The 23,951-nt window shown below is 41.6% G+C and overlaps 1 protein-coding gene across 2 annotated transcripts in view; it reads right to left on the reverse strand.

Moving 5' to 3' along the window:
• Window positions 1–2,669: 2,669 nt before the first annotated feature.
• Window positions 2,670–23,951, reverse strand: part of LRRC41 (leucine rich repeat containing 41) — a 49,605-nt gene continuing 28,323 nt past the window's right edge. For both annotated transcript variants that reach the window (XM_068119963.2, XM_068119972.2), the window contains exons 8-9: window positions 10,434–10,509; window positions 2,670–3,381 (exon numbers count right to left, since the gene is read on the reverse strand). In XM_068119963.2, the coding sequence (XP_067976064.2) occupies window positions 3,162–3,381; window positions 10,434–10,509 (296 nt within the window). In that variant the 3' untranslated portion in view covers window positions 2,670–3,161. The remainder of the gene's footprint in view (window positions 3,382–10,433; window positions 10,510–23,951) is intronic.

The raw sequence follows: 23,951 nt of genomic DNA on the forward strand, positions 1-23,951 counted from the left end.
TTATGTAATTTAAAGATCCACATCATAAACACATTATCACAGGTGATCTCAGAACAGTGAATATATAGAAAGTTACAATGCCTTCAGAAAGTATTCACACCCCTCAACTTTTGTTCACATTTTGTTGTGGTGCAGCCTGAATTTAAAATGGATTAAACTGAGATTTTTTTGTCACTGATCTGCACACAATACCCCATAATGTCAAAGTGGAATTTTTGTTTCAAAATATGTACATATTAATTAAAAATGAAAAGCTGAAATGTCTTGAGTCAATAAGTATCCAACCCCTTTGCTATGACACTCCAAATTGAGCACAGGTGCATCCAATTTTCTTTGGTCATCATTGAGATGTCTACAACTTGATTGGAGTCCACTTGTGGCCAATTCAATTGATTGGACATGATTTAGAAAGAAACACACCTTTCTATATAAGGTCCCACAGTTGACAGTGCATTTCAGAGCAGAAACTCTACCATGAAGTCCAAGGAACTGTCCGTAGAAATACGAGATAGAATTGTGATGAGGCATAGATCTGGGGAAGGGTATAAAACAATTTATAGAGTGTTGAAAGTTCCCTAGAGCACAGTGAGCTCCATCATTAGAAATGGAAAAAATATGAAACTACCCAGACTTTTCCTAGAGCTGGCCATCCGACCAAACTGAGCAACCGGGCAAGAAATCCCTGGGTCAGAGAAGCGAACAAGACCCCAATGACCAATCTGACAGAACTACAGAGTTCCTTGACTGAGATGGGAGAACCTGCCGGAAAGACAACAGTCTCTACAGCACTTCAGAAATCTAGGTTTTATAGGAGAGTGGCCAGACAGAAGCTACTCCTGGGAAAAAGGAACATGACAGCACTCCTGCAGTTTGCAAAAAGGCATGTGAAAGACTCCGAGCATGAGGCAATGGATTATTTTGTCTGATGAGATGAAAATTGAACTCTTTGGCCTGAATGCAAAACGTTACATCTGGCGGAAACAGTGCACAGCTCATCACCCATCTAACACCTTCCCTACTGTGAAGCATGGTGGTGGCAGCATCATGTTATGGGGATGCCTTTCAGTGGCAGCAACTGGGAGAATTGTAAGGATAGAGCGAACAATGAATGGAGACAAATCCTTCAGGAGAACCTACTTCAGAGTCCAAAAGACCTTAGACTGCGACAAAGATTTACGTTCCAACAGGACAATGACCCCAAACATACAGCCAAAGCAACAGGGGATTGGCTTCAAAACAAGAACGTGAAAGTACTTGAGTGGCCCAGCCACAGCCCAGACTTGAATCCCATTGATAATCTGTGGAAAGACTTGAAGATTGCTGTTCACCGAGGCTCCCCATCCAACTTGGCTCCCCATTTGTGAAGTGTTCTGTATGCCGTATTCACAGAACTGTAAGATCGGTCTCAAGATATACATGAATATATACGATATTCATATATCTCTACTACAAGAGAGATGTGTGTCTGTGTGTGTTTAGCGTGGAAGAAAAGATGTTCGGACCCCGAGTTAATTCTCTGAATTCAAACCGCCACAACTGACCCACTCGTTCACTTCCGGTTAACCAGGTACCAGAAATCTCTCGATCAACCAGAACTCAGGCATATTTACATCTTACTATAATTCACCAAATGTCCGTCCGTCCGTTCGAAGGTACCGCAAAAACGGCCAAACCGATCGCAACGATATTTTGGGTGCGTATTCCTGGGACCCCTGGGAGTAAAATCGGCTATATTGTTTTTCCAATTTTTCCAATTTTCCAGTTTTTCCAAACACAATGGAATAATATTTACCGATATGAACAGTGATGTGGCTTTTGTTGAAATTCTACATACCAGGAGAGAGTAGATAGACTCCTAAAGAACTCTTCCTATAATAGAAACGTGCGGCTCCGAAGTAACACGGCAGTGTGTGCAAAGCGAATGAGAAACAGGTGTAGCGGCCACTTCCGTGTTACAGATTTGGCGCGCACTCTTCACACATAAACGTGCGACTGAGAAAGACGTGTAGCGGCCGCTTCCGTTTTGCAGAATTCAATCTTTTTTCAAAATGGGCGCCATGTACTGTTTAGATTTTGATGATTTGCATGTGATATGATTCAATGGATGTTTATATGAATCGTTTAAAATAAAAAAAGCCTTCTGATATTTTGCCGTTTCATTTTGGCCTCCCAATTGAAGCTCCGCCTGTAGGGCGGGTACCATTGCTAGTATTAAAAATCCAAGGTAAAATGATGCCGCTACAGTACTCCCCCTCCAAATGCGTTAATCGAACGGAAGATACAAAGGCAATTCATGATGTTATGGAATAAGAGATGTTGACTGTCCATGTAAAAATAAAAGTCAACAGCAAAATGCTCTGTCGTAAATATCATGCTGGGAAGTGTACAATAAAAACCGGGCATGATGAAGGCGAATGTGTTTGTGTTGCCCTGCACATACATTACAATTGAGCATGATAAACCACACGAAGTTGGTTGGCATAGTTGCTGGCGACGGGCATTGGCAAGGTATAAATTAGATTGATATTGAAAAAAAACAACTACATAGGGTTAACTATTTTGTGTAGTGCAATAACAATGAAAATTGTATTAGCCATTCCCAGATCTTGCTTTGATAGAAGAGCTATTTATTTTCAACAACAGCAAAGCTCATGAAATAATCAACAAAACCATGTCTGGAGTGGTTTTATTTGTAAAATTCACAGCAAAAGTTAAAATTCATCTTGAAAAAGAAATAATAATTAATCAAGAAACAATTTTATTTACAACTTTACTGTGGGCAACCAGACTTGGTGGCATAATGGTTAGAGAGCAGCCGCTCCGAGTCTGGGATGTTGGCAGTTCGAACCCTGGCTTAGTCATACTGAAGACTAAAAATAGTGCATGGTGCTTCATTGCTTGATGCTCAGCATCCAAAAAGGATAGAGCATTGACAAACAACCATAGGTTGTCAATCATTCAGTTGGCTTGATGGGTCAAATGGCCTCCTCCTGCATTGAAGTTCCTTGTCAGGGAATATATTATATATTTACACACATATGCATTATGCATCACTTTTTATGACTGTTAATGTTTTAATGTGCTGCTGGCAAATTAACTGTCAGACAAGAGAACTATGCAAATGATTGGCAAACTGGGATCAGACATCGTGAAGAAAATTGTCACATGGCTGCAACATGATCAACAAGGGGGCTTTCTGCACTCCAAACATTTGAACGAACACACCGCACATGGCGCCTCAGCGTGGCAAGAGCAGCAAGTGTGGGTGAGGCTGATGGAGAAATAGGGTTTCCGGTGATGTCCAAAAGGAGTAAGGAGGTGTGTGTCACAGGCAGGTTTGTGGCAAATTTTTGCAAACCATCTGAGTGGATGCAATTAAGGCTGGAAGGAGTAGGTAAAAAGAAGGACATTAGAGTGCGAGGAAAAAAGATGAAATGATGATCACCACAGCAATTTAAAAGCAAAGTGTACATTCATCTATTTTTTAAGTGGGTTGGAGGAGGGGGGTGGGGAGGAAGGGTTAGGGGTGAAGGAATGAAAATAAGATTAAGGAAGTGGCCATCTATTAATTATTGATGGCTCCGAACATGATGGAATATTTGATCTCCCCCTATAAGTGTGTGAGTATGTATACATATATCTGTCAAACATGCATACATGCAACCAGGTATCGTCTCCATCTAATACAGTCACGTGAAAAAGTAAGAACACCCCATGTAAAGTTTTGACTTTTTCAACATATTTCAACATACAGCTATTTGATCTTCATTTCAACAATATTGATAGATAAAGGTGATATAATATAACAAATATCATGAAACATTTACATTTTGTAGTCCTGGTAACTGGTAATTCCCTGTTTATCGTAAAAAGGCGACAAACAGGGTTGGCGGCAGGAAGGGCATCCGGCCGTAAAACATTGCTTCAAAAAGGGGACCAAAAAACAACAACAACCACAGTCCCCAAAAAGGCCAACCCCGGCTTTGCGGGGAAAAATGGCCTCTAAACGGTGGTTTATTTACATTTTGTAGTCCATTGTATAATTTAAATAAACATAAATGCAAATTTCGCATGTGGAAAAAGTAAGTACACCCCATGAAATGTTTTTTTTCTTTTTAACATATGTGGACATATCAATATTTGATCTTCATTTAAACAGTATCTATAGATAAAGGTGATCTAATTGAACAAAAAACAATGAAAAGTTGACTTTGCAATAATTTATTCAACAAAAAATTAACAGAGATGCCATTTCCTTCTGTGGAAAAAGTAAGTACACCCTTGGCTCTAATAGGTGGTATTGCCCCCTTTGGCAGAAACAACCTCAAGTGGGCGTTTCTTATAACTGTCTACCAGTCTCTAACATCGACTGGGAGAAATTTTTGCCCACTCCTCCATGCATAATTCTTTCAGCTGTGCAATGTTTGAGGGGTTTCTTGCATGCACAGCTCGTTTCAAATCCCCCCACAACATCTCGATGGGATTTAGATCCGGGCTTTGACTTGGCCATTCCAGAACCCTCTATTTCTTTCTTTTCAGCCATTCCTTGGTGGATTTACTGGTATGTTTAGGGTCATTGTCATGTTGCAAGGTCCACGTTCGGTTGAGCTTCAACTTTCTGACAGATGGCCTCACATTATCCTCAAGCACCCTCTGGTACAATGAAGAATTCATCGTGGATTCTACGATGGTGGGCTGCCCAGGCCCTGATGCAGCAAAGCTGCCCTAAACCATAATATTTCCACCACCATGCTTTACAGTTGGTATCAGGTTCTTGTGGTCAAATGCTGTCTTTGGTTTTTGCCAAACATGTCTTCTGGTACTGTGGCCAAATAGCTCTACCTTTGACTCATCTGTCCAGAGCACATTATTCCAGAAGTGCTGGTCTTTGCCTAGGTGTTCATTGGCAAACTTTAGTCTTGCCCTGATGTTCTTTCTGGACAGCAAAGGTTTCCACCTGGCACATCTCCCATGTAGATCAAATTTGTGCAGCCTCTTTTTAATGGTAGACTCGTGCACTTTGACATCAACAGTGGCAAGAGCTACCTGTTAGTCCCGTGATGACATTCTGGGGTTCTTCGAGACTTCTTTCAGCATCTTGCGGTCTGCTCTCGGGCTGAACTTGCTGGGGCGGCCTGGCCTGAACAAGTTGGCAGTTGTTTGGAATCTTCTCCACTTGTAGATGATCTTCCGGACAGTCGAATGATTGATTTCAATTTGTTTAGAGATCTTTTAAAATCCCTTCCCAGACTTGTAGGCATCTATAACCTTCTTTCTGAAGGCCTCAGAGAGCTCTTTTGATCTTGGCATGGTGACGCCGCACACTTCAACAACAAAGAGCAAACCAAACGAAATGTCTGAGGTTTAAATAAGACAGGTTCCTCCAAGATCCTCTCTAACGATGTTCTAATCATTTGCACCTGAGCTGGTGCACCTGATTCTAATTTTAGGTATTTGAAGTAGTGATAAATGTAAGGGTGTACTTACTTTTTCCACGTGCGAAATTTGCATTTATGTTTATTTAAATTATCCAATGGACTACAAAATGTAAATGTTTCATGTTATTTGTTATATTATATCACCTTTATCTCTCAATATTGTTGAAATGAAGATCAAATAGCTGTATGTTGAAATATGTTGAAAAAGTCAAAACTTTACATGGGGTGTACTTACTTTTTCACGTGACTGTATATAAAGCTCGTTCAAACCATTGACCGATTGAACGACTCACTCATTCACTGATATAAATGTTTAGTACTTTATAGGAGGCCTAGAGCGTTGATATTTGGCATACTCTTGTAACTCGAAGCCACGTTTCCAGTAGAAAAACAGAATCACAAAAAAGTCTGTAAATGAAAATATCCGTTAACAAAAGTCTGCCGATGGAGCCTTGCTCCAATTCATGAAGGGCCATGTGACCAAAGATAATGGCCCATCACAATCGATTGAGCATGATAGGGAGTGGGTGTTTCTAGGTTTTATGTCGGTATGATTTAAGAAGTGTCTGTGGGTTTTATTGTTTGCAGATTGTTACAGTGGGAGTAAATAGTAAACATTTATTGTTTATGGATGGTAAACAGTAAGTGCAGAGTGGTAAGTGTTCCAGTGCATAATTTTAAGTATTGCCTGTTTACATATATTTCGTTATTTATATAAACTATATCTACTAATGTTATTATTTTTAATTAAGCTAATTAATGGATAACCAACATTTACAGCTTAAAGTTTCTGGTGATAGGTAGGTGTCTGGAACCGAACCTATTTTTCCCATAATGAAATGAAGTTTGCAAATTGCAAGTTTACTAGGTTGTTTGGAGAGCAACTCTGGCATGCATGCCCAGGATGTGCTCAATTGATCATTGCTACTTGTCAGGGCGACTTTACATGGAAGAGGGAGAGAGTAATCTCTCTCTCCCTCTTATCTTCTGCTCCACACGTGGCTTGCTCTTTGCCTCGGATCGACAAAGGACAGACATGGCGTAGCTCGCTCATGCTCACCATCGCCGGTCTGTTTCTTAATATACAGAGCCATGCCAAAGACCTCGAGCTGCATGCCAGTAGCTGACGTACCACCACCCAGTGGGCTCTCATACGCAACCTGGTTCGATTTGTATGAGTGAGTAAACATGGCACATATTGTCCCTTACTTTTATTCGATGGATTATTAAGTGTATTTATTTTTGTTGCCAGGCTTTCTTTCATGTGGCATCTCCATTTATGTTGTCCTGTGTCTCAATAAACCTTATTATTTTCTGGCAAAGGTACTCGGTGTTGCCAATCAATGCAGGGTCGCTTCACTGCTGGGAATATTAAGAGGGGGGAGAGGAGGGGAGGGGCGAGAGAATAGAGGAGGGGAGGGGGAGGGGAGAGGGAGAGAAGGGGGGAGGGAGGAAGGGGGAGGGAGGAGGAGTGGGAGAGAGAGGAGGGTAGGGGGAGAGAGAGGAGGGGAAGGCAGGGTGAGAGATGAGGGGGGGGGGGGGGAGGGGAGGGGCGGGGGTTGCGTTGCCATGGAGCAGGAGTGGGTGGCAGTTTTGACTGTGTAACAATTGTCTTTCTTCTATCTGGGTTCCATTCTGTGTACTTATGTGTGAATTAATTACTTATTTCTCAAGACGGTATGCACATAGTGTTCCCACCATTGTGCTGTACCAACATTTTGGTTCATTCTTGGAGAGCGAAATTAAACACAATCCTGATTTATAACAAGTGAGGTATTCGACCCCGACAGACAATGGGATGATGTTCAACCGTTCAGGCATTGGTCTTTGTAAAACCTTAATAATAATAATAATAATAATAATAATGCATTTATTTTGTATAGCGCTTTTCAGGAAGCCCAAAGACGCTTTGACAGAGTGCAAAACATAACGCATAGCAAAACATAAAGACAATTGCAAAAAAAGAAGAATCAATAGGGAAATATTCAAAGCACAAAGGAGGGAGAAGGAGAGGAGATAGTCAGGGGTTAGATGCTGTGGGTTAAATGTTGAATGCAGTGTTGAACAGGTGGGTCTTGAGTGATGTTTTGAATGTGGTGAGTGAGGAGGAGTCTCTGATGGTGTGAGGTAGCGAGTTCCAGAGGGTGGGAGCAGCGATGGAGAAGGCCCTGTCCCCCCAGGATCTAAATTTGGTCCGGATGGGGGGGGTCAGGAGGTTGGTACCAGCAGAGCGGAGGTTGCGGGTGGGAGTGTGTCTGGAGAGGAGGTCAGCCAGGTAGGATGGGGCCAGGTTATGGAGGGCTTTGTAGGTCAAGAGGAGGATTTTGTACTGGATTCTCTGGGAGATGGGGAGCCAGTGAAGCTTGTAAAGGACGGGGGTGATGTGGTCACGGGTCCGGGAATGGGTGAGTAGACGGGCAGCGGAGTTCTGAATGTATTGGAGTTTATTGGTGATTGTTGAGGGTGAACCATAAAGGAGGCTATTGCAGTAGTCCAGACGGGAAGTGATGAAGGCGTGGATGAGGGTTTCTGCAGCCACAGAGGAGAGGGATGGACGGAGACGGGCGATGTTTTTCAGGTGGAAGAAGGCTGTCTTTGTGATCTGTTTAGTGTATTTGTCGAAGGAGAGGGTTTGGTCAAAGATGATGCCAAGATTCCGGATGTGAGGGGAGGTGGACACTGGGAAACCGTCGATGTTGAGGGCAAAGTTATGGGTGGACTTGGTGAGCGTTTTTGGGCCAATGATGATTATTTCAGATTTATCACAGTTAAGTTTGAGGAAGTTGATTTGAAGCCAGGATTTTATTTCAGTGATGCAGTTTGTCAGGATAGAGTGGGTGGCGGTGGAGATGGACTTGGTGGAGATGAAAAGCTGGATGTCATCGGCGAAGCAGTGGAATTGGAGACCATGACGGCGGATTAAGTGACCGAGGGGGGACAGGTAAAGGATAAAGAGGAGGGGGCCAAGAACTGAACCTTGGGGGACACCTTGGGGGAGGGGAGCAGTGGGGGATTTGCAGTTATTGATGGAGATGAACTGACGTCTGTCAGAGAGGTATGATTTAATCCAAGAGAGGGCAGTGCCGGTAATGTTAAAGGTGGTTTCAAGTCGGGTGAGGAGGATGGTGTGATCGATGGTGTCAAAGGCAGCGCTGAGGTCGAGGAGGATGAGAATGTTGAGGTTGCCAGCATCAGAGGAGAGGAGAAGGTCGTTGGTGATTTTGAGGAGAGCAGTTTCAGTACTGTGGTTGGACCGGAATCCGGATTGGAATGTTTCATACAGGTTATTGGCAGAGAGGTGATGCTTGAGTTGAGTGGCTACAGCGCGTTCCAAAACCTTTGACAGAAAGGGTAGGTTGGAGATGGGTCTGAAGTTATTTAGGGTGTCAGGGTTTAGTCCAGGTTTTTTCAGAATGGGGGTAACAGCAGCAATTTTGAGGGATGGTGGGACGATGCCTGTAGACAGGGAGGAGTTTATTGTTGCAATGATAAGTGGAGAAAGAGCAGGAAGGGAGGCCTTGACAAAGCTGGAGGGGATGGGGTCAAGAGTGCAGGTGGCAGTTTTCATTCCGATGAGGAGTTCAGAGAGGTCAGTAGGGGAGACTGGGGAGAATTGAGACAGGGGATGGCAGGATAAGGGGGGGCAGGTGGTTTGAGGGGGAGCGGGTGCGGCGGTGGTCAAGCTGTTGTAGATGTTTTCAATTTTGCGTTGGAAGAATGAAAGGAAGGAGATGCAGTTGTCTATTGTGAATGACTGGGTGGTGGTGTTCAGGGGGCTGAGGAGTTTGTTTATTGTAGAGAAGAGTGCTTTTGGGTTTCCGGAGCCAGAGTGGATAATTTGAGAGTAGTAGGCGGAGCGGGCGCGGGAGAGGGCATCTTTATAGTGTTGTATGTGGTCCTTGTAGGCCTGGGAGTGAACTGTGAGACCTGTTTTATTGCGGAGTCTTTCAAGTTGGCGAGCACGAGTTTTCATTAGGCGGAGCTCAGGGGTAAACCAGGGAGCAGAATGGGTGAAAGAAACTGTTTTGGTTTTTATAGGCGCAATTTGGTCAAGGCAGGAAGAGAGAGTGTGGTTGTAGTAGTCAGTGAGGTCAGAAGGGGTGTGGAGGTCAACGAAGGGAGAAGTGGACATTTTTTCAGAGAGGGTCGATGAGAATGAGGCAGGTGAAAAAGCGTTTAGCTTACGGAAGTTGATAGTGCGATAATGCCTTGGTGCTGGGGTGGGGATGTTGATGGTCAGAGTGATGGCTAGGTGGTCAGAGAGAGTGAGGTCGGAGCCAGAGAGATGGTGCAAAATTAGTCCAGTAGAGCAGACAAGGTCCAAAATGTGACCACGGTTATGGGTAGGAAAGTTGACATGTTGAGTGAGGTTAAAGCAGGTGAGTAAATCAGTGAAGTCAGTGGTTAGCGTGGAGTCAGTGGAGTCCATGTGGATATTGAAATCACCAAGGAGGAGGATTGAGGGGGAGAGGGAACATAGCTGGGTCAGAAAGTAGGAGAAGTCAGACAGGAATGATGGGTGTGGTTTGGGAGGGCGGTAGACAACAGCCATGACTGACTGTGTGTGACCAGAGAGTTTAAAAGCCAGGTGTTCAAATGATGGAGCAGATGAGATGGAGATGAGGTTGGTCTTGATGTCTTGTCGGATGTAATAGCTTGATTATTCTTGGAACTAGCCTCCAGTGTGGTTGGTAACTGTTTTAATTGGGGTTATCAGATGGTTTCCATCCACACCACAATATAATAATACCAAAAAAAGAAATTTCTGTGGCAATGAAGGTGATCAGCTTCCCACCATTGGTTGCTGTCCAATTGGTTGCATTGGTTGCAATCCAATGATGGATTCCATGACGATGGATTCCTAATCACCTCAAACATTACCTAAAGGTGGTAATGAAGGTGATCAGCTACGCTTGCTCAAACGTCAAATGAAAACCATGAAAAAAGAACACCAACACCAATCAGCTTTGGTGTCTTTTTCATATTATTATTTACCTGACATCGAGGTGTGTGAGGAAGCACAAAGAATCATGTAAAAACAGCTCAGCCAGCATCAGCAAGCCCTCGTCTCCTGCAAGACATTAATTTGCATACCTATCACTAGCAACCACAAAAGATATTGCTGTAAAGCTGGATAGTTTGAATAATAATCAACCAATTCGTCAAGTTGGTCTAAAAACAAACAAAAAACAACAGGCTGTTGAGGTTATTGTTAAAGCAAGAACTTTCAACACCAAAAGACAGAACCACAAATACACACACACACACACACACACACACACACACACACACACACACACACACACACACACACACACACACACACACACACACACACACACACACACAGAGAAATATATATCCTTTTAATCCGGGATAATTACAAAGCAGATTTACTATGCAAAGGCTATTTTATTTCCTCCACCACTGTTTTCACCCTTGTCTGTCTGGTTGTGAACAGGATATCTCAAAAAGTTGTGGACGAATGCACACGAATTTTGGTGTCGAGGTTGGGTATGCGACATGGCCGAAATAATTAGATTTTAGTGAAGATCTGGAGCCGGAGCCGGATATTGGAATTTTTTTAGGTGAATCTTTACCATTGAGAGAAAGGGCCAAAAATGATATAGAGGATATCTCAAAAAGTTGTGGACAGATAGATTCGGATGAAACTTGGTGAACAGGTTGGGTGGTTGATAAGGAAGATTCAATTTTGGTGAAGATTCGAATCTGGATCCAGATCAGAGAATTTTAAAGTGATTCCTCACCATTGAGTGATCGGGCTAAAACCGATAAATAGCACGATATCTCAAAAAGTTATGGCCGGATTCGGACAAAAACTTGGTGAACTGGTTGGGTGTGTGGCATAGATTAATTGATTCGATTTTGGGGAAGATCCGAATGAGAGAATTTTTCATAAATTTTAAGTGATTCTTCACCATTGAGTGATTTATTTATTTATTTATTTTTGAATACAAAATCGAGGCTCGTGAAAGAGCTAACATTAATCACCATTAATCACACAAAATCACACACACAAATCACACAAATCACCATTAATCCATTAATCACACAAAAAGTCAAACAGACACATAAAACACAAAATAAGGGGAGCGGTAGACAAGATGGGGAGAGAGGGGGACAGCCACAAACACAACATTTGAGAGCAGGGACATTGAGAGAACTGTGGGAGGGAGAGGGCTTGGGGGGAGGTGGGAGAGGTATAAAACATATGGACACTGCAAGGACTTCCAGGAAAGAAGTTGGAATTTCAAAAAAGTGTATCTGGGGTGAATTAGCAAGGGCAGAAAAGATCAAGGTTTTGGATGGGGGAAGATAAGAGATGGTGGTGAACAGCTGTTTTCTGAACAGAAAATACCTGGAGGGAGGACTGGGGTTGAAGGGAGTGGGGGAGTTTGTTCCAGAGGCGGGAGGAAAGGGGAATGAAAGAGTGAAGGTGAGCAGAGAGCCTAGATTTTGGCAATTTAACCATAAGAGGGTTGTTGGCAGATCTTGTGCAACCTGTAGGACTATTTGGGGGACAGAGCACAGAGAGAGCTGGGGGAGCAAGGCCGGAGAGGAGTCGGTAGGAGACAGAAAGACCACTGTGGAAGTGTAATTCAGTGTAACTTATTGATTGGAACTGGTAACTTATTGATTAAGACTGGTAACGAAGCAGATACATTTTACCTGCAACCTCTGTGAAAGCCGAGTTCGTAAATGAGTGTCAGGAATGTGCCCGAACATGGTAATCTCTTGTCCACCTGGTCACAGCCCCAGGCTGGAGCACCCTCCTACTGTGTAAATGGAAATCACAGCAGGAGGGGAGCGAGTTGATGCCAGGGCTTGGTGCAATACATGACCTCGGGGCATCAGCGGAAGAAGGATTAACGTTTCAGCGGACAGAGGATTAAGTCCAGTTCGTCCATATAAACTAGAGCAAATGTGGAGTCGACAGGACTTGCTACGTGAAGCGCTGACCGAACGGGAGTGTCGGATGAACGAGAAGGACCAGCGAAAAGAGTTAACCTGATCCATTATATTATGCGGTATCATTTTGGTAATTGGAAATGAAATAAATACAGTTAATAAACCAGACATTTTGTAAACCTGTGTGCGGTCATTGGAGTCCTGTGAGTCATACACAAAATTCTTCCACAATCTTGGAGGCACCGCTGGGATCAATTGTACAAGCAAGTAAAAGGTGAGTGTGTCTTGTCTTGTCCAATATGATTTACGAACTTGGAAGTTATGTGTACATACATGGGGGAGCAGGTGGTCTGGGGCTTCTTTGCGCACCGATGCCGCGATATAGGTGGCGTGAGCCATCACGAATGGGATTTCGATAAACGACTGTAGCAATTTATTCGTTTTTTTTTCTAAATGATTTCTGTAAATACGTATTTTTGCGCTGGTTATTAAAGGGCCTTACTGTGACCTGGAAGCAAACGGAGCAAGTGTGCACCTTGCGACCGCTTGCTTCCAGGACGTGTAAGGCCGGTACACTCGTTTACCCACCCGCACACGTATAAAGTACTACTTTTTTTTTGCACTTGTTCGAAGCACTTGACTTGCTCGGCGCTCGGCGAGCGACAGGGAACCGGGAAACGGAATTATATTTATATATATATATATTTCCAATATGGTACACCGGCCACAACGATTTTAGCGATTATCCGAGTTTTTTTTTTAACGATTTCTGTAAATACGTATTTTTCCTGCGCTGTGTAATTCTTCTGACACGCGCCACGAAGAAACGCACCACTGATGTGCATGAAGCGACTTGTTTGCCGGTTCGGTAAGGTCCGTACACGTGTACAATCGTGTACACCCGTTTTAAATAGAGAATTTTTTTCAGTTTTCCCGCCATAACTAAAACTCGTTCGATCAACAAATAAATTCATGACAGACAATCCCACCTCATGCCGGTCCAGAATTACTGTGAAAGATGGCGATTGGGAAAAAAAATTGCATACCAACACTCCCTCACTGTCCCTCATTGTCCCTCATGTCCATTCCGGCACCCTGTCTCTTCCTCCCGCTCTTTTTCCCTCCCTTTACTTCCCGTTGGCGGACGTTTTGCGAGAAGCAAAGCGTTTTGCAGGACGCTTCCACGGAACCAGTGCTGTTGTTTTTTTTTGACGAAATTTGCTAGATAAATAGCATGGGTGACACGGAACCAGTGCTGTTTTTTTTGACGAAATTTGCTAGATAAATAGCATGGGTGACACGGATTAAATGATTTTATGATTATGAATTAATGAGGAAATGATTTTATATTTAAATATAAAAAATTGATCTGCTTGGTGTTAGTTTAAGGGCTGTTCCAAATTTATCTTGATTATGAGACAAAAACAGCAGAATGGGAATCAACAGACAATGGAACAGCTCGCGACGAGTGTTTGTGGGTGACAACCACCCTCTGGTCGAGGCTCATAGAAGGGGTGATGCTTACTGATTCGGCACGCTTACAATAGGTGTTAATGGTGGGATGTCAGAGGTTTTGGTGTGGGTTAATGTTCACACTGTTTTGGAAAATAATGCTCGATGCAACATGATCCTAAAAAAAGAACCCAGCCCTACATCGAAAGATCAGGAAGGGAAGGAATGGAAAATTTGTCAAGGTTTGAAATTAATCGGACAAGGGGGTCCCAAGGTATGGTCACCGTACTCGCAAGCCGTTCGCTTTGGCTCTGCGGATGGACCGAACCATTGCATGTAAATAGAAGGGGGGGTTCTGTGGTCGTTCGCTTTGGCTTTGCGAATGGACCAAACCATTGCATGTAAATAGAAGGGGGGTTCTGTGGTCGTTCGCTTTGGCTTTGCGAATGGACCAAACCATTGCATGTAAATAGAAGGGGGGTTCTGTGGTCGTTCGCTTTGGCTTTGCGAATGGACCAAACCATTGCATGTAAATAGAAGGGGGGGTTCTGTGGTCGTTACTGCCACGTGGTTTCAAAGTTTTGTTGTTGTTGTTTGCACGCATGTTTTTTGCAAGCACGTACGGGCGAGCACGTACGTGCGGGCACGCCCTAGTATATATAAATTGAGGTAATATTAAGTTATGGAATTAATTGCTTTCAACAATGCAAAGGGTGATAAAATATGGGATTTTAATGGGATTTTTTTAATGGGATATTGGTTTAGGAATGTTTAGAGGTCATTGCAATGTGATAATGACTTGTGACCATTTGTTGTTGAAACGTTTGGGACCATTCAAAGGTTGGGTTGTGCTAACGTTTCCACAACGTCGCCACAACGTTTCACTTTCGTTGTGGCAACGTTTTGCTCCAACGTTTTGTGAACATTTAAATGTTGGGTTGTGCTAACGTTTCCACAACGTCGCTACAACGTTTCACTTTCGTTGTTGCAACGTTTTGCTCCAACGTTTTGGGAACATTCAAATGTTGTGTTTTGCTGACGTTTCCACAACGTCGCTACAACGTTTCACTTTCGTTGTGGCAACGTTTTGCTCCAACGTTTTGTGAACATTTAAATGTTGGGTTGTGCTAACGTTTCCACAACGTCGCTACAACGTTTCACTTTCGTTGTGGCAACGTTTTGCTCCAACGTTTTGTGAACATTTAAATGTTGGGTTGTGCTAACGTTTCCACAACGTCGCTACAACGTTTCACTTTCGTTGTTGCAACGTTTTGCTCCAACGTTTTGGGAACATTCAAATGTTGTGTTTTGCCGACGTTTCCACAACGTCGCTACAACGTTTCACTTTCGTTGTTGCAACGTTTTGCTCCAACGTTTTGGGGACATTCGAATGTCAAGTGAATCGAATGAGAACTCAGGAATTATTTCATTATTAACGATTAATGAAGTACTTATTTAATTAATTAGATTGCTTATTAAATTACAGTAATTACATTACAGTAATTACCTGAGGTAATTACAGTAATTACAGTTCCGGTAATTACAGTAATTACAGTAATCATTACAGTAATTGCAGTAATCTTATTACAGTAATTACATTACATTAACTCAGGCACCTTTTGAGTAAGGAAGCTGATATTTGGACATAACACTGACCAAGGGATGTGGCTGTCAAGGAAAATATTAATTTATTGATTAATCATTTAATAAATTAACTCGTTGATTTATAAATGACTTATTTAATCAAAAGTCCTCAGAAATACATCTTCGGATGAAATACTTACAGATTGGTTATGCTATGAGCCAATTGATTAAGGAAAATATTTTGTGATGGCCATATTGGCAATTTCGTGGCCATATTCGTGGCAACTCAGTTAGTGCCACTGCACCTTTAAAATGCATCCCTGCGTTCATTTTTCGATCGATTGAGTTAAAATTTTGAACAATCGGATCTGGACTGTCGTTATTAACGACTCTAGCACGCACCCGTCCAATCAGGATGGAGCGGTATGGTCCCCGGATTATCACTGCCCGCAGTTTTAATTAATTTTACTTTTTCTCTTGGGCATATAATTTTGAAGACATGCATGTCATGATAGAGGAAATGTTTGTTCTGTTAAACGGAATAAATGTTGTTTATTTGTGTGGGTGTGTATTTTTGTGTATTTGGATATATTTTCACGACTAATTCCAGTTATCGTCCTGCAAAAGGTCTGCTCGTTCTTTTCCTTTGAGTCGTAAATTCCTGTTGAACTCTCATTAAAAAGCGGAATTAAGTACGCTGTGTGATGATGGAGATCCTTGATGACGAATCAGGAATAGTGAATGAGCAGACAAATATCACGGATGGTACACCAGATAGGGAAAATGTAGATGAAACCCCTTTTGCTCAGGTGCTGTGTAGCGCTGCACAAAGATCCATATGAGCGGGGCCTGGGTGCTGTGTAATTAGTACACAAAGAACCAATTACTAGGGTGCTGAATAAACACAAAGATCCATTTTTGGAGCTGGTTCTCCCGGTGCTGTGATTTATTCAAAGAACCAAAATCTTGTAAGAATTAAGATATGATTTGTCGACATCATAAATACTTTAATATATGTAACGATTTTTGTAACGATCATCCTGCAAAAGGTCTGCTCGTTCTTTTCCTTTGAGTCGTAAAATCCTGTTGAATTCTCATTAGAATGCGGAATTAAGTACGCTGTGTGATGATGGAGATCCTTGATGACGAATCAGGAATAGTGAATGAGCAAACAAATATCACGGATGCTGCGGCTGGAGCAGGGGAAGCGATTTTTGAATTGTTCAATGATTATTCGATATTGTTATGACTTATTGTCAATAGGTATACTAAGTGGCCATGAGGTAGCCTGTTGCTATGTACAGTTTTATTCTATTGTTGATTATACCACATAGCTGTGGTGATAAAGGAAATGTTCGTTTTAAATAGATGATTATGATAGGACCATGACTATAAAATCATGATGATTATTATGAATGATATCATAGGGTTCAAATGCAGAATGCTGCATGAACTTGGGAAAGAACTTTCAAGCCCTATGGGATAAATTGGGTATTACAAGCGATGGAGTTTCAAAATTTAGCATGATTGAAGAAATTTTACAGTCTTATTTCAGGAGTTTTACGAAATTTATATTGCCAAGAGATTTTGGATACTATTAAAAGAAAAATGATGAGATATTTTTCCCAATGAACTTTAATATCTGCCATCCATTTTGGCTGTCTCACGAATGAAGGATGAGTTGCCTTTAGTGGTTGCAAAGAAAATTTGTGGAGACCAGGCAAAATGGGGAAATATGTCAGATATGACCCTAGGACAGGACGGTGATTCATCAATTAACATGAGGTACGAACCAGAGGTGACGGTCAATGGATGGACCTGTCCTGACATCATTGGGGAAAGGGCTTATGCAAGGAGTCATCCAGAATGATTAATTTAATTTATTGATGAATATTGATGAATTAATTGAGATTGAATCTAATTGATTGAATTTAATAGAATAAATTTAACTGAATAAATTGAATTGAATATATTGATTGTTTGATTGATGAAAATGCGGTCTCAAGAAAGAATCTTTGATATCTTTGCGTGATATTAACAATGTGGAGACAACCTGGGAATATTGAGCAAGGTGGTGAGTTTATATACAGATATATATGTGCGGTTACCATTGTGTGATTTCCCCGTCAACAGAGCGGACACCTGAGGATTCACCCATTTCATACTGACCCTCCGGCTCATCTGCAAATACTGATCTGTGAGATTGGATTGTGCAAAAGCCACGGCTGAGGGAGATTCTCTGGAAATCACCGTGCGAACAGGTGGAGAGACCCTTCCTGGAGGTACGAGTGAAGCTTTAGAGGAACAAACTACAACACATCCAACGCTACTTTGATAAAAGGCAGAATGGGAAATGGAGCCTGCAAGAATACACAAGGACAACCAGAGATTCCAAAAAAAGGTACTTGTACACATCATATGTACGACCGTTATGGTGCAGAAGCTATAAGGCAGGTCGAGAATTGGTATTTGTGGACAAAGGGACATGATGAGGAGTTTCCAAGAGATGGTACATTTGAGCGAAGTCGATTGGAAAGATTGGAACAAAGATTGAAAGTCAGGAAGAGACAGAATCTAACGGTAGACTGGCTTGCATTCCATCTTTGGGATGGTGAATCCAGACAACGGGAACAGCAAGAAAGGATAACGGAACTAGAACTTAAAATAAAAAGGATACAGGATACAGTGGAGGAGACAAATGCACAACTGCCCTCGAAATTAGGAATGAAAGTCACAGTTGTCCCATCTGATTTCCAGTTGTCTCCCCAAAAAGGACGGTACAGAGAATTTTTTCGTGTTTCAGGAGATAACGAGAGATTGCAGTGGCAACTCAGGGATGTAGAGATGCAGCCCAGCAATACAAGTGCACAGGTGCACAGATCAGACAACGACAGAAACAGGTGTTTCGAGTGTGGAAAGATGGGACATTGGAGAAGAAGATGTCCGTATGTCAACAGGAAGACAAGGTCATGGGGCAAACCAAGATCAAGGGTACCAGTGCTTACCGGTACCTCAGACAATGATTAGGCCTTCATTGCTGCAAATCCCAAATGATGATTGGCCTCAACAGATTCGATTACTGGACAAACATGAATAACTGTCGATGATTCTTGTGTCTGAAAAGTTTTCAGAGCAAGAATGATTCATTTTTTCTTTTTGCTTGTTAACAAATTAATAATTAATTGATCAAATGCCAAAATTGGATCTTCTATTTTGGGCACAGCAATTTTAAATTTACAAAGTTTGGAACAATTGCGTTGCAATTTTTGGCAAACCAAGTAACAAGAGTCACATGATGATCAGGTGGGAATTTCGGACTATTGTTCCGCACGATTGATAGGTCAATGGTCGACTGACATGCAAATGGGTGTGTAGTCAAAATTTGGATAGATTATTGTGAAGGCAGAAAGGGTAATTTCAATGTGACATCATAAGGGTTTTCTAAGAATGGACTTTTGGTTTATTTGTCTATAAGCATTTTGAATTTGATTGACAAATTTTATGAAATTGAAATAAAATTGACACCCATCTGATCTGTAAATAATGGTTCCAACGCAAACAAATATGCATAATGCATGTGTGTGTGTGTTTTTGTGTATCAATCTTACAAGATTGTTGACACCGACAGTGTGCCTGTCTGGAAATGGATAGTTATATGTGGATGGGATTGGGATATGTGGATGGGATTGAATATCCAGAGAATCCGTAAAATAAAATAGAAATATAATTTGATTATGAACATTATCTCTTTTGTCAAGGGAAATGGAATATAAAAATTTGATGTGCTGGGTTATGAGCAGCCATTAATTAATAGTAAAATTGTGAGTAATTTTGGGATTCCATTTTTGATAGAATGTATATGAGAATAACATCTATTTATGGATATGAGCTTCATAAAAGGAAATGAGGAAGTACAAAATCATCCAAATTTGGGAGAGGTCTTACACTGACTTCCCAGAATACTCTGCTCATGGATTTTATATATATAAACTTGAATTTTATCAGCATATAAATTGTGCTGTATGTATGGATGTGTTTTAGGCATAGATGATATGGGAAAAGAGTAAAGAAAATTTTGCTGGTTTGAACTATTGTGGGTTTTCAGTTCTGGAGTTTAAACAAAGTCACTGGTTAACAGATGAGAAAGGATAGTAAATAAATTATTCTCTGCTGGGCAAATTAAGTACGATATTACTAAGACTTATGAGAGCTATTGTTCCGCCTTACAGCAGTGGAAAATTATTGGAAAAAATTAGATCCAACATAATGAATCTATAAAAGAATGTGATAGGGATAATATCCTCAATTTGTACTAATTATTTGATTGTGGGTAAAGGAATTAAGTCATCGTAGTGGATTGTTAACAGCAGCCTGAAAATGTCCTGAGAGTGTGCATCCATGTAATCAGAAATCCCAGATTTGTTTTTTACAAACAAAATTTTGGTAGAGGTCTTGTGTGGAACACTTCCTTGGTAGATAAAAAACGGTACTGCATGCTGGCAGCCACTTTTGCGGCCAGTTAGGCCAAACAAATTGAGAGGAAATTGTAGTTAAATACGTAAGTTACCAATGGCTATTTGTAAAAAAGGAAATTTGTTGAGATGGGAAACATTTTTTCGAAGGTTTATTAAGGTGTTATAATATGACATGTGGCAAGGCAAACTATTGGATGGGAAAATTAGATCTGGCTATAGAATAAATTTATTGACCCCTTGAAGTTAATCCTTCGAATCATTGTTTCACTGGCATTTTTGTTCAAATTGGAAATAGTTTGGTAGAGCTTTGGTTAAAACCTTTGGTTGCGGTATCTTGGAACGAATTGATAAACCATAGGAGATTGATAAGAATAGAAACAAATATGGACCCAAAATAGAAAGTTGGATTCATGCCTCTCATTGCAAGCAAGCACATGGGGCTAAGGTGGACGATCCCACAGAAAATGAGGCTGCACCTAGCAGCCCAGCAGAACATTCAGTGGTAGAAAAATGATAGTCGTGATTTACAGTCATTTGAATTACATTTTAACACCCCTTGCATTGATAAACATTACATTTTCAACATGCGATATTCCTACTTGGAATAGTGACATTTATTTGCCTACATGACATACAATTACCTGCTGATATTAATACAGCATGAGTGAAAAAAAAAAAAAAAAATGTATCACAACTACACTCATGATCAGGGGATTGAGTTCAACCCCGGGAGATAGGGGGATCAGGGTAAGACAAATAATCTGATTATGTTACATATTAAGGGATTTTCTTTATTTACCTTTTAGGAAGCTTGTTAGTTTGGTATATAATGTGAAATGTCATCGACATATAACTATGTCATAGGTATGAATATATACAAGGAGTAGCAGACTTGTTTGTTGGTTTTGTAGTTATATTGGCAATTGTTTTAGTGGTGGCTTGCTTGAAAGCCTTAGTGACGGTGTGTTTGAATAAGGTAACCAACAACACGATGATAACGCATGAAGTGACAAATGAGGAAAGAAATGTGGAACCAGAAAAGGAAGACTTTTATGGCGACATAAACAGTAGAATTAAGATAATGGCATAACGACAATGTTATGAGTTGTGTCAATTACAATATCAATGAACTCATATCACCACGAGTGACACACTGTTAGGGAAAAAAAGAGGGAAAAGAAAAAGTGGAGAGGAATTATGGTAATAATACATTATGCTTAATTTGTTGGTTTGGGAAAATTGTTGTTGGGAATTAGGTATTCCCGTTTGTGATTGTAATCATATACAATGCTATTCTTAGTTTAGTAATAAAATACATACCTGATTGAATATTATTTGTGTGACGCATATAAATGAATATAACTTTTTGAGTTAAGGAAAAACAACAAATTGTTGAATGTGAAACTGTCGGAAGATATACATGATTATGCTGATTTCATGGTAAGATGTACCCTATCTGATTCAGTGTGTGCGGAAAGCAGATTCAGATATGACTGAGCATAAGGATAAGACGAGATCACATTTTGGAGGGATTGCTAACGGAATTGGGAAGAAGAAAGAAAGAAAATTTGTGGCTAAAAAATGAAGTTAATCGTGGCATACACCCTCTTTCTCAAAGAATGATGAAGACATTCTCCCGTGTAACTTGGAGATGAATGCTTACCTTCACCAAGGAAATTTATGTGACCATTTGCCTGGATCACACTGCAACATATGAAAGAAAGGCGATCACTTACTCTTGTTCGAAGACTTCGAACATTCACCACATCAGAAGTTGCAGGACAACGACATTTTACCTGCAACCTCTGTGAAATGCGGGGACATATGTTATTACTTCACCAACGTCCGGGGAACCAGCATGGAGCTGCAAAAAAACGGCTGTGCCCTTGTCACAACAGCTGTGCACGATTCTGCTGGTTGCTCCTGGTAAGGACCATGAATGACCTGAACACCATGGTCCCAACATCAGTGTGGATGCATCCGGCATCCCTGTTCCACATCTTGCTGGCCAATCAACGTCACACCAATACTTGCTGCCCACTCACAATGAGGGAGGAGGCAAGTCGACTACAACTGGGTGAAGGCCTTGTTCAAGGAATCATTATGGTTCACAGCAAAAAAGTGGCAAGAATGCTACATGGAGAGAAGGGTCAGTCTATGACTCCGCAGTGTTACCACAACAGCGAAATCCTACACGAAGTAGTGCAGGAGCTATGAAGACATTAGGAGAAAATGTTTCATACCTGGATTCAAACACAAGTGATCAGCCCTTCCTTTCAAACAAAGTCAACATTTGTGTGGAGGCAAACGTTTTTTGCCAGATGGTGCAGATGCTTTACAAAACTTGAAAATGAAGTGAAATTGTTGTATCTTGGTGATGGTGAAGTGTTGTTTTGAAAATATATTTGTGATGCAAATGCAATAGATTGAACAATATGGAAGGAGTCAATGACCAACGAAATGTTTTGTGATTCTTGCAGGATGACGGTGTATGCCTAAGGGAATTTGATTACCAAAGTTATGATTATTTACTTATACTTGTAATGATGTTTACTTGCAGTGATTGATTATTTACTTATACTTGTAATGATGTTTACTTGCAGTGATTGATTATTTACTTATACTTGTAATGATGTTTACTTGTAGTGATTGATTGTTTACTTATATTGATGTTTAGATTAATGGTTAATATAAACAAAAACAAAAAGATGAGGGAATTGTGGAAGTGTAATTCAGTGTAACTTATTGATTGGCACTGGTAACTTATTGATTAAGACTGGTAACGAAGCAGATACATTTTACCTGCAACCTCTGTGAAAGCCGAGTTCGTAAATGAGTGTCAGGAATGTGCCCGAACATGGTAATCTCTTGTCCACCTGGTCACAGCCCCAGGCTGGAGCACCCTCCTACTGTGTAAATGGAAATCACAGCAGGAGGGGAGCGAGTTGATGCCAGGGCTTGGTGCAATACATGACCTCGGGGCATCAGCGGAAGAAGGATTAACGTTTCAGCGGACAGAGGATTAAGTCCAGTTCGTCCATATAAACTAGAGCAAACGTGGAGTCGACAGGACTTGCTACGTGAAGCGCTGACCGAACGGGAGTGTCGGATGAACGAGAAGGACCAGCGAAAAGAATTAACCTGATCCATTATATTATGCGGTATCATTTTGGTAATTGGAAATGAAATAAATACAGTTAATAAACCAGACATTTTGTAAACCTGTGTGCGGTCATTGGAGTCCTGTGAGTCATACACAAAATTCTTCCACACCACCAACCTGCCTGCGGTGAGTGAGTGAAAGGCCCTCGGAGTTAGCTTCATCGCAGGAGATTCCAATGATTCTGAAAGCTTTTCTTTCAACAGCGTGAAGCCGAGCTAGGTGTGAGGCAGAAGCACCGGCCCAGAGGGGGGGGGGGGGGGGGGGGGGAACAGTATTCCATTGAGCTGCAGATGAAAGCCTGGTATGTGGTGAGGAGCTCAGGTGTGCCAAGGAAGGACTTCGCACGACGGAGGATGCCCAGTCGGCGACTGGCTTTGAAGGCCAGCTTGGAAATGTGGTTTTCCCAAGAAAGATCATGGCAGATAGTGAGACCCAAAAGCTTGAGTGACAGAACTTCTTGGAGAGGATTGTTGAGAAAGTAGATGGGAAGGTTTTCCAGTCGGTCCTTTCGGAGTGACATTGTAAGAGTGTGAGATTTGACAGGATTGAAAGACATGTTCCACTTGTTTGACCAGTCTGTGATTTTGTCCAGGTCTGCAGAGAGTGAGGAGGCTGCAGACTGCCAATCTGAGGGAGGAGGAATGGAGCGGCAGAAAGTGGAGTAATCAGCAAAGAGATAGAGAGGATTTTCCAGAGAGTCGGAGAGATCATTAATGAAGACCAGAAAAAGCACAGGGCCCAAAACACTACCTTGGGGAACTCCAACCAGAACAGGAAGGGGAGATGAGAGAAATCTATTCAGGGCCACACGTTGACTACGACCAGAGAGGAAGACCGCAAGCCATGCGTGAAGATTTCCATGGATACCACAGGAGGAGGGTTTGGTGAGCAGAGCTGGGTGCCAGACCG

This window comes from Myxine glutinosa, chromosome 1 (genome assembly GCF_964187855.1).
Source record: "Myxine glutinosa chromosome 1, kmMyxGlut1.1, whole genome shotgun sequence".
Taxonomy (NCBI): domain Eukaryota; kingdom Metazoa; phylum Chordata; class Myxini; order Myxiniformes; family Myxinidae; genus Myxine; species Myxine glutinosa.